General features: G+C 44.3%; 2 protein-coding genes and 1 pseudogene across 6 annotated transcripts in view; 2 read left to right on the top strand and 1 right to left on the bottom strand.

Moving 5' to 3' along the window:
• LOC135524503 (protein NDRG4-like) overlaps positions 1–523 on the top strand; it is a 36,062-nt gene extending 35,539 nt beyond the window's left edge. For all 5 annotated transcript variants that reach the window (XM_064952089.1, XM_064952088.1, XM_064952090.1 and 2 more), the window contains one exon: positions 1–523. This exon is cut by the window's left edge and continues 2,332 nt beyond it. The gene's annotated coding sequence lies outside the window, so the exon portion shown is untranslated.
• Positions 516–3,079, bottom strand: LOC135524502 (olfactomedin-4-like). The gene is made up of 5 exons (XM_064952087.1): positions 2,968–3,079; positions 2,695–2,814; positions 2,001–2,219; positions 1,614–1,767; positions 516–1,498 (listed from the first exon to the last, which is right to left on the bottom strand). Exons 1-5 carry the CDS (start codon positions 3,025–3,027, stop codon positions 666–668), a joined length of 1,386 nt encoding a protein of 461 aa, XP_064808159.1. The 5' UTR covers positions 3,028–3,079; the 3' UTR covers positions 516–665.
• A 316-nt stretch (positions 3,080–3,395) lies between these two features.
• Positions 3,396–8,689, top strand: LOC135525024 (uncharacterized; annotated as a pseudogene).
• The last annotated feature ends 1,642 nt before the right edge of the window (positions 8,690–10,331 follow it).

Here is a 10,331-nt window from a genome sequence, read left to right as displayed (position 1 = left end):
GTCCCTTTGAAATGCTGTACAGAATAGTCAAAGTGCCCCCTTCCATCCACCCACCGCCATTACTCCCTAGGGCTTGTACCTGCTAACCTGACCACCCTACACCCCAACTCCTTCCACGTCTTCCCTGCGCTGTAGATACTCACTGTTTTTAGAGCAGGTTAACTGAAAGAGGACTCCAACACTATTGTATTGTGACACATTCTGCATTTTGGTTCCTCTTTCCTTGAGTTCCTCTTTTTATATAACAATAGAATGGAGTTATCTGTGGTATTACTGGTCCTCGTGTATTATCATTACTATAGTATTATTGATTGATTTATATTGAGGAAAAAGTTGTTTTCTGACTGTTTGGTTTCACAGGAGTCTCCCAGCATTGTTTCTGTTCACAGAGATAGTAGGGTTGAATCTTACCTGCTTCGTCATAAAATGTGAAATGTAAAGTTGAAATATATGTACTGTAAGTGGTCTCTGTCGATGTATTGAACATGTAATGAAAACAAATAAAAAACTGTCAGTATAGTCACATGTTTAATCAATGCATTTCTTTGCAACACTGGTTTTATTAAAGAAATGATTGACAATGTGTTTTACTCTTGCTTCCACTGACGCTGGAGGTGGTAAAGATCTGCACACAACAAAATCCACACTGTCAAGTTGTATAAAGTTTACCCAAAATGAACCTTGTAGGAAACAACCATCGAATCACTGTAGGCATACAGCATGTGGTCAACGGGGCTGTAGTTGAGGGACTGGATGTTGGTGGACATCTTCTTGATCTCCATACCGATGTCATAACGCTCCCGGCCGCTCACAGTATCAAAGGAGTAGAAGATCTCCTCTGCTTCCTTACTCAGGTACCGCGTGGCGTAGAGCACACCGCACGCCATAAAGGTGTTGGTCACAGCACGCTTGTGAGCTGAAGTGGTCCAGGTCCGGCCCAGGGTGGGAGGACTGTCAGGGATCACCTCAGCGAGGACCAGGTTACCAAAGTTATCAGGGGTGCTGTAGATCACCCAGACACCAGACTCATCAGTAGCCAGGTCCATGTCAGTGTAACCATAACAAGCATCCAGATGGCAGAAGTTGAACTTGCTGTTGAACCCAGTACCTTTGGGCAGGCCCACGGTGGTGACTGTTTTTGCTGTGATGTTGAAGCGGCAGACAGAGTCCTTGTTGTAGCAGTTGTAGTAGAGGGCGTCCCCATACATTACAACGTTAGGCCCCTGGATGGTGTTGGTGGTGGGGTTGGAGGAGTGAATCGCCACAGTGCCTGGAACACTGACCCCCACAACCAGAGAGCTCAGGCTGCTATAAAGTCTCACAAAGTTAGAGAAGACATTGCTTGAAGTCAAAGGCACTATCCAAAACCAGCTCTCCTTCCCTGCAGCAGGTTTGGGGTCGCGACCCCAGGAGCCATAAGCATATGAGGCACCATATTCAGTGACTGAATATGTGTTGGGACCAGTCACGCTCCGGAGGTGTCCCAGGGGACAGTTTCCTACATGAGACACAGAATGAACATGATGACAGTGACACTAGAGTATCAAAAACTCTTCAAATGCAGAAGGTTTTAGATTTCAATACAGCGTTGCTGTAGGCATGAGAAGACGAACCAGGTGCAGGTTCAGGGGGTGGGGCAGGAGGATGGTGGCCGTTCTGGCACTGGTCCAAGTCCCTCCTCAGACGTTTGTTAACCTCCTTTCCCCTGACCACCTGCATGTTGTCAAATTTCTCCAGCTTCCCCATCTCTTCTTTGAGCTCCTGCAGCTGGGAAGAAGAGCACCTGGTCATCCCTCAACACATATAATCCAACTGAGCATTGACACTTCTCTACAACACCTCTAAACTCATACTGTATATGGTAGTCATACATGTTCATACAGTATATGATCTAACTATAATGCATTTTTAATCCGATGTGGCATGACCATTGCTAAGGTAAAGTATTTCAGGCAACTTCTAGAGTAAAATAGATTTTGATCTCCAGTAAGGCTCCTTACCTGTTCAGCAGTGTCTGTGTTGAGGCGTTGGTGGCTGTGAGTGGTACTGTTGAGTTTGGCGATGAGGTTCTGGATCTCCGACAGTTCATTCTCTATGACCTGAAGAGACACCGTCCCATACAGATCCCCATCGTCCTCCTGCTCCAGCACTGACACATCAGCCTCCAGCTGGGGTAGACGCCTCTTCAGACCCAGCAACAGACCCTCCACCTCCATAGTCTACAGGTGAACAGGAAATACACTCTTTGGAAAACAAGGTACTGTGTAGAATCTAAAAGGGTTCTTTGGCTGTCCCCACAGGAGAACCCTTTGAAGAACCCTTGTTAGTTCCAGATAGAACCCTTTTGGTTCAAAGTAGAACTGTTTGGGGTTCCATGTAGAACCCTTTCCACAGCATGGAACCCATAATGGCCCTACCTGGAACCCATAATGGTTCTACCTGGAACCAAAAATGGTTTTACCTGGAACCAAAAAGGCTTCTCATTTGGGGATAGCAGAATGACCCTTTTATAGGGAACATCCAATATTACTTGATTTACTTTTATACACAATGAAATGTGAAATATCTGCTTCTTCTTATTTGATTCACAATGAAATTATGTGAAATATCAGAGATCTGTTTCTCACTGTTTGTAGTAATTGTTTTAGAGAAAGTGGGAATTTAGAAATAGGATTTTCGAAGCATGTCTCTTACCTGCTGTGGAGTGATGTTTTTAGTGCACTTTGAGGCACTGTTCTCTACAGTCTGCAGCTTGTCATGAGGGAAGGTTTGCTCAGAGTTCTTCAGGTCACACACACAGTCACTGGGCGAAGACTGGGAGAAATGAGAGAGCAAACAATATTATTATAATATTATATCTGCAGAACAATATTGACATTTATTTTTGTAAAGATTTGCTGTTGCTTATTGTTCCTACATGTCATATAGAAAACATGTATTCTGGGCTGAGCAGGACAGTGTCCTTACCTGAGGGAAGATGGAGACAAGACCAGTGAACATCAATATGAACACCAGAGAGAACTTCATGTTTGGCCAGAGGACAGTGTGAATGTGAGACCAGTTGCTCTAAGAACCATGTAAATATGCAAGGGGATCTGTGACTCTCTCTTGTGCAATACACCACAAGGCATGTGGTGGGTGGTGCTGAGGAGAATAATGGTAAGAGAAGAAAAATAGGGAAGAAAAAATGATGAGAATTTCATTTTTGGAGTATGTCTTGTGTGTGGTAAGGAAGAAATCAGGAACGGAAACTAAACATGCTTGTGTGACATGACAGCTACTTCTGTTCAAGAAGACAACAGGAGAGATGATAACTTAAACCTGATTATTCAAGAGCTTAACATAACTTACTCTCAGTTCCACTGTTTGCCACACTTGATTTGTGCAATTCAATTATGGGCTCTTCAGTGCGGGCCGTTCTACTGCCAGTGTTCGTCTGTGGAGATTGGATGGCTGTGTGCTCGATTGTATGCACCTGTCAGCACCTGTCAGCACCTGTCAGCACGTGTCAGCACCTGTCAGCACCTGTCAGCACCTGTCAGCACCTGTCAGCACCTGTCAGCACCTGTCAGCACGTGTCAGCACCTGTCAGCACCTGTCAGCACCTGTCAGCACCTGTCAGCACCTGTCAGCACGTGTCAGCACCTGTCAGCACGTGTCAGCACCTGTCAGCACCTGTCAGCACCTGTCAGCACGTGTCAGCACCTGTCAGCACCTGTCAGCACCTGTCAGCACCTGTCAGCACCTGTCAGCACCTGTCAGCACCTGTCAGCACGTGTCAGCACCTGTCAGCACCTGTCAGTACCTGTCAGCACCTGTCAGCACCTGTCAGCAACGGGGTGTCCACATACTTTGCCTTCCATAAAATGAAGAATGCCTGTTCTTTATCAATCCCATCTGATCTTTGGAGATGACAGATTCTAGCTATACACTGTTGTGATTAGCTTTATGTCTAGGTTCAGTAGAGATGTGAGGCCATAAGAGCCATTTTAGTGTTAAAGGATTATCGCTTTTAAAATATGAGGTAGTAGTGGGGTTATCTTATCTGGAAACCATCTGGGGCTAAGGCCGTCCCACTACACGAGACACATAATGCTTGGGTGATTGCATTACTTGAGAATGTTTCCTCAAACTCTGCATCCAGCTCAGAATCACTGCAGATATGCTGGTGTGTAAATGTATCCACAATGCACAGCATGTTTCATACCATAATTGTGGTGAAATGTGGATCTCAGCAAAGCTGGTTGTGCAGTAAGGGAAATGTGAATTGCACAGAGGTAAAAATATGGAACATTGTTCCCGTCACTGATTCCACCACAAACCCAGCACATGTCCATATTTTGGTTTGATGGTTTCATAACCTCTGAATTGACATAAACGGAACTGCCTTCTACAGCAAAAGAATTAACATCTGTGAATGTGTGTTAAAAATACAATGTTGTTCCTTTTCATTTCAGTGTGTCATGGGAACTCTAATGCTGCAGTTCTGCTCTTTGTCCACACTGCCTGTCTACTGTTTTATTTTTCCTATCTCATCTAATACATTTTTTAAAACTTCCACAGGTTTATGTTCATTGTTACTAAAGAACCTCAAATGTTCTTATTCTTACGTGCCATGTATGACTTATTTCTAAAGGATTGATAGTGTTTTTGTTGATGTAGATGTTTTTATTTGGGTGTATGCAAATAGAATAGCATGCTTTTCTATGCATACTGTGCATGTGTACACAAAGGGTAATGGTGATGACCAGCACATCCCTGGCCTCCAACAGGATGACTTGTATTCATGCCAGGTGAACAGTGTCTTGGCCCAGGTTCTCCAACAGGACCCAAGCAATTCTGAAAGTACATGCAATTTTTGCATGTGTCCCATTGCAAACTGTCACAAACATAAAGCTCTCGGCTACTAGTGCAAGCCTCTCTACACTGGCTTCCTGTTAAGGCTAGGGCTGATTTCAAGGTTTTACTGCTAAGCATTACATGGGCGTGCTCCTACCTATCTTTACGATTTGGTCCTGTCGTACATACGTACACGTACGCTACGGTCACAAGACACACGAATCCTTACTGTCCCTAGAATTTCTAAGCAAACAGCCGGAGGCAGGACTTTCTCCTATAGAGCCCCATTTTTATGGAATGGTCTGCCTATCCATGTGAGAGGCGCAGACTCGGTCTCAACCTTTAAGTCTTTATTGAAGACTCATCTCTTCAGTAGGTCCTGTGATTGAGTGTAGTCTGGCCCAGGAGTGTGAAGGTGAACGAAAAGGCACTGGAGCAACAAACCGCCCTTGCTGTCTCTGCCTGGCCGGTTCCCCTCTCTCCACTGGGATTCTCTGCCTCTAACCTTATTACAGGGGCTGAGTCACTGGCTTACTGGTGCTCTTCCATGCCATCCCTAGGAGGGGTGTGTCACTTGAGTGGGTTGAGTCAACCCCCCTTGGGTTATGCTGTGGGGGAGATCTTCGTGGGCTATACTTGGCCTTGTCTCAGGATGGTAAGTTGGTGGTTGAAGATATCCTTCTAGTGGTGTGGGGGCTGTGCTTTGGTAAAGTGGGTGGGATTATAACCTGCCTGTTTGGCACTGTCCGTGGGTATCGTTTGACGGGGCCGCAGTATCTCCCGACTCTTCCTGTCTCAGCCTCCAGTATTTATGCTGCAATAGTTTATGGGTGGGGGGGGGGGTTAGGGTCAGTTTGTTATATCTGGAGTATTTCTCCTGTCTTATCCGGTGTCCTGTGTGAATTTAAGTATGCTCTCTCTAACTCTCGCTCTCTTTTTTCTCTTTCTCTTTTTCTCTATTTCTTTCTTTCTCTCTTTCTCAGAGGACCTGAGCCCTAGGACCATGCCACAGGACTACCTGGCCTGATGACTCCTTGCTGCCCCCAGTCCACCTGGCTGTGCTGCTGCTCCAGTTTAACTGTTCTGCCTGCGTCTATGGAACCCTGACCTGTTCACCGGATCTGTAGAGACAGCAGGAGCTGTAGAGATACTCTGAATGTTCGGCTATGTAAAGCCAACTGACATTTACTCCTGAGGTGCTGACCTGTTGCACCCTCGACAACCACTGTGATTATCATTATTTGACCCTGCTGGTCATCTATGAACATCTGAACATCTTGGCCATGTTCTGTTATAATCTCCACCCGGCACAGCCAGAAGAGGACTGGCCACCCCTCATAGCCTGGTTCCTCTCTAGGTTTCTTCCTAGGTTCTGGCCTTTCTAGGGAGTTTTTCCTAGCCACCGTGCTTCTACACCTGCATTGCTTGCCGTTTGGGGTTTTAGGCTGTCACGTTGTGACATCAGTTGATGTAAGAAGGGCTTTATAAATACATTTGATTGATTGATACTATCCAATCAAAGCCACTTTGACATGATCCCACTCTGCAGCAGTAGGCCTAACAGGAACATGCTCGACCAATTCCTCTCTTTCTAAATGTTCAACTAAAGGGGAAATACACAAACAAATCTAAAACATTATTATTTCTTACCTCAAAATTGGTATTCTGATGTGATTTAAGCATTGACATGGACTCAGAACACCCATTTACATCGTTTATCTATTAATAACCATAATATTGAGAGTAAAAAAACTGAAAAAAAAATAATAGGACAGCAAAATTGACACAGAAAACAGAATTCCAGAAAATACAAATAATAATGTTATGGGGCCCCTTATAGTTGTTTATTAACCATTGTTTTGATATGCATGTTAACAGAAAACACATATCTTGTACACCAAGGACCCGGGGAAGAGTTGCTGGGTCGAAGAATGTGCATATTTGAAAGATATTTTAAAAATAGTAGCTTGCGATGTGTATTTCTTTAAAAAAGTATCTCTCATGCTAGAAAAGGTTGGAGACCCCAGGTCTAGGCGTTCCCTGGCCTGAAGTTCGACGGGGTTATGCATCTGGTGCAGGACTGCGGAGACTTCCTGCAAAAACATCAGGCACTGGTAAGGCGTGTAACGGTGGGTTAGGTGTGTCACAGTGGGCTAGGTGTGTCACAGTGGGCGAGGTGTGTCACAGTGGGCTAGGTGTTTTACAGTGGGCTAGGTGTTTTACAGTGGGCTATGATTATGTTCTGACATGGTTTCCTGTTCCATAAACAACATAACCATGGACATATGATCAAAATCAAAACGTTGTTTTGCGGTAATCAGTGTGCATTTTAAGTTGATTGATATTTGTATTTCTCAACTGATTGTTAGGTGATGCTTTCCAACAAGAGGCTTCCTCAGATCCAGGCCACTATTGAGAACATGATTGCTAGCCAGGAGCCGTACCAGTACCTGGTCTGTACACCTCCCTGCACCTGCGTCAGCTAGCCAAGGAACTGAGGGAGCTGGAGGCTTCATACACCAAGACAAGCCAAGTGATCAGACTCAAAAATGGACCAAAGAGGTACATACAGTATAGTTCACTTTATTACACGTCATCTTGGCCAATCTCTTTTTGTACGATTTTATTGGACCTTTTATAAACAATACAAAACATTCACATCATACAAACATCAACTACATCATACCTGCCCAGACCCACTAGACCACACCCCTGTCTCCAGCTCCCGCATCACTTTCCGCCACAAAGCCTCAAACTGCACCATTTTGTTTTTCTCTCCGTCAGCCACACACTTGACATTTTTACATAATAAAGCATTTGACCTTTCCATTGCAATAACAACGGAGGATTGGTTGATTTCCAGTTTTTTAAGTATACTTTTTTTAAAGATCGTGGACCAATCTAACACATTATATCAACACCAACCCTGCCTCTCAACTTAAAATTATATAGATTTATTACAACATGTAATAAGCAGTTATCAATGCATCTCAGATGGGTAAAAAATGAGACTTGCAAAGGCCTTTCTCTGAATACTCTAATGTGTCATGTGCTAATAATGTCTCTTCACTGTGTGTCTCCCAGATCGATACGGTGTGTAAGGAGATAGATACTGTAGGATACATTTGTCAAACATCTTTAACATGAAGATAGTGAAAGAAAAGTGCAGCTTTCTGAAGAATGGCATGGAGTCCTGTAGGACAATCCCAGATCAGTTCATAAATGAGTGTAAATGTGTGTTTTTGAGAGACAGCACAGATACCTTAGGCCAGCATTTCCCAAACTCGGTCCACACCCCGAAGACCAGGAGGGTAGTGAGGACTTCTACTATATTCAGCCCCACAAACTGGGGAACATCGTTTGCCGTTACAGCCCCTATGACAACTTCATGACCTCTAAGAACCAGGAGGACGTGTCCGTGACACTGTCCCTCAGCCTTGCTAATTCCATCCAGGGCTTCGGCACCGTGGTATGGTGAGGCAGTGTTCTATAGCTGCTGCGACTCCGCTGAGCTGGCCCACTATGACCTACAGACCAAGGTCACAAGTCGTCTGAAGATACCTGACGTCGGCTACAACAACCAGTTCCCCGACTGCTACTACAGCTGTAAAGACTGGATCGACTTTGCTGCTGATGAGACTGGGTTGTCTACAGCACTACTGTGGCCATGGGGCTGAGCCAGCTAGACAGTTCCTAATATTCTGTACACTCAGTGTAGAAACCGTGTGTGTGCTGTTTTTCTGCTTATCTTTATAATGTTGACTTCTTCCCAAAGAAATTAAATCACAACAATGTTAAATAAGGGTTGGCAAGAAGTAGATTTGAAATGTCTTGAAGTGCTATAAACATGATAAACACACTGAATTGGGCTCTAAATGATTTAATTCAGTCAGGCATTCATTTTTATTTCCTCAAAGCTACTGCACATACAGTGCAGCACAACAGTCTGAATTAAATATGGTTAAATTACACACAGGCACACACACACATACGTACACACAAGCACCCTGTGTAGCCTTGAAGTATCCATAATAGTGCTCTTGTTTCCTGCAAAAAAAATATTTAAAAACTAGTTATGAGCCGTTTGTCCAAAATAGAAAGTAATATTTCAATAACTTTTTTCTCTAAATATTGTACCAGAATCTTCTTAGGCTTGACTCCATTTACAGCTTCAATCTCCTACATCTCTGCATCCAATGACAGGCCTAAAGGACTGGGAGGTGAGCTAATAGGTTCACAGGGAGATTCTGGGTCATTCTGGTCAGAATCATCTAAAAACAGAACACCCTTATAGCAAAGTAATACTGTATAATGTCACATTCAAACATAGGTATACAGTAATGTATAAAAAACTGCTTCTCAGTAACCGATATCAGTAACCTAGTATGGTCAGCAGAGGGTGCTGGAGGAACTAATAACAGGGAACAAAAGAACACACATGAGAACATGTATTCAAAGCTATAAACACTGACCTGAGTCGTAAATCACCTGCCTCTCTAGGAGCTGTCATGTCTTCCTTAGTTTATACTCCAACAACTGCTGTTCTATACACATAAACAGAACACATGAATGAATACCTTATAATTCTATACAGCATTGTGGATAAGTCTGATCACAACTACTAAAGTAGGGCCTGACATGACCGACACACACTACTGTGGCCAAGAAACCAATGTGAAACAGACCTACTCTGTGCCATCGCTCTCTCTCTCCTTGTCCAACTCATTGTTTAGGGTGTCCACTTCCCTTCTCTGTAGCTCCAACTGAACGTGTTAACACAGATGTATTGAATGTACAGTTAACTAGCAGGGCTTTATATTCCATAAAATATCCTCTTATGGCTGGTTACTCTCACCTGTTCTCTAAGGGTCTTGACCTCTCTGACCAGCCTTGTCACACACACTGCCTGCTGCTGGTAGGCTGCCAGGGCCTTGGTCCTCCTGACAGAGATAAAGACACAACAATTAGTATCTGACAGGGCACAACCCTGACAAGCATGGCGCATCGTAATGTGTGGTCTTATGTTATGATGACACTCTCTCAGTGTATGATGACACTCTCTCAGAGAAACATTTTTATTTTTTATTTTACGAGGCAGGTCAATTAAGCTCAAAGTACGGCCTGGCACAAGGCACAAACAAAGGCAGTAATAATACTGAGACATTTCTGTGTAATCTATGTGTTACTTTATATACTCTCTGCTCTAAGAAACAATGTTAACCAGGGGTGGTCTGTATGAGCACAGCGGGAGAGCTGTGTGCTCAACACACGCCATCTCCACCTCCAGCTCCAGCTCCAGCAGCATCAAGGAAAACCCTGGGTTACGGCTCTCTGACTCTGAAGAACGAGAGGAGAGAGGACATGTTACGGCTTCATTGATATGGCCTGTACTGAGATCCCTGTGTGGTTCATGTGAGGTGGCTCACCAGTGGTGGAGGGAGGTAGGTAACTCACCGGTGGTGGTGGAGGGAGGTTGGTAACTCACCGGTGGT

This window comes from Oncorhynchus masou, chromosome 31, assembly GCF_036934945.1.
Source record: "Oncorhynchus masou masou isolate Uvic2021 chromosome 31, UVic_Omas_1.1, whole genome shotgun sequence".
Classification (NCBI taxonomy): Eukaryota; Metazoa; Chordata; class Actinopteri; order Salmoniformes; family Salmonidae; genus Oncorhynchus; species Oncorhynchus masou.
This window is presented reverse-complemented; position numbering and strand designations above follow the sequence as displayed.

Coding starts and splice junctions, on each gene's coding strand:
- LOC135524502 (XM_064952087.1), bottom strand. CDS start 3,027: ATGAAGTTCTCTCTGGTGTTCATATTGATGTTCACTGGTCTTGTCTCC. Junction 2,815..2,967: donor TTGTCTCCATCTTCCCTCAG/GTAAGGACACTG, acceptor CATTTCTCCCAG/TCTTCGCCCAGTGACTGTGT. Junction 2,220..2,694: donor AAAACATCACTCCACAGCAG/GTAAGAGACATG, acceptor GTTCACCTGTAG/ACTATGGAGGTGGAGGGTCT.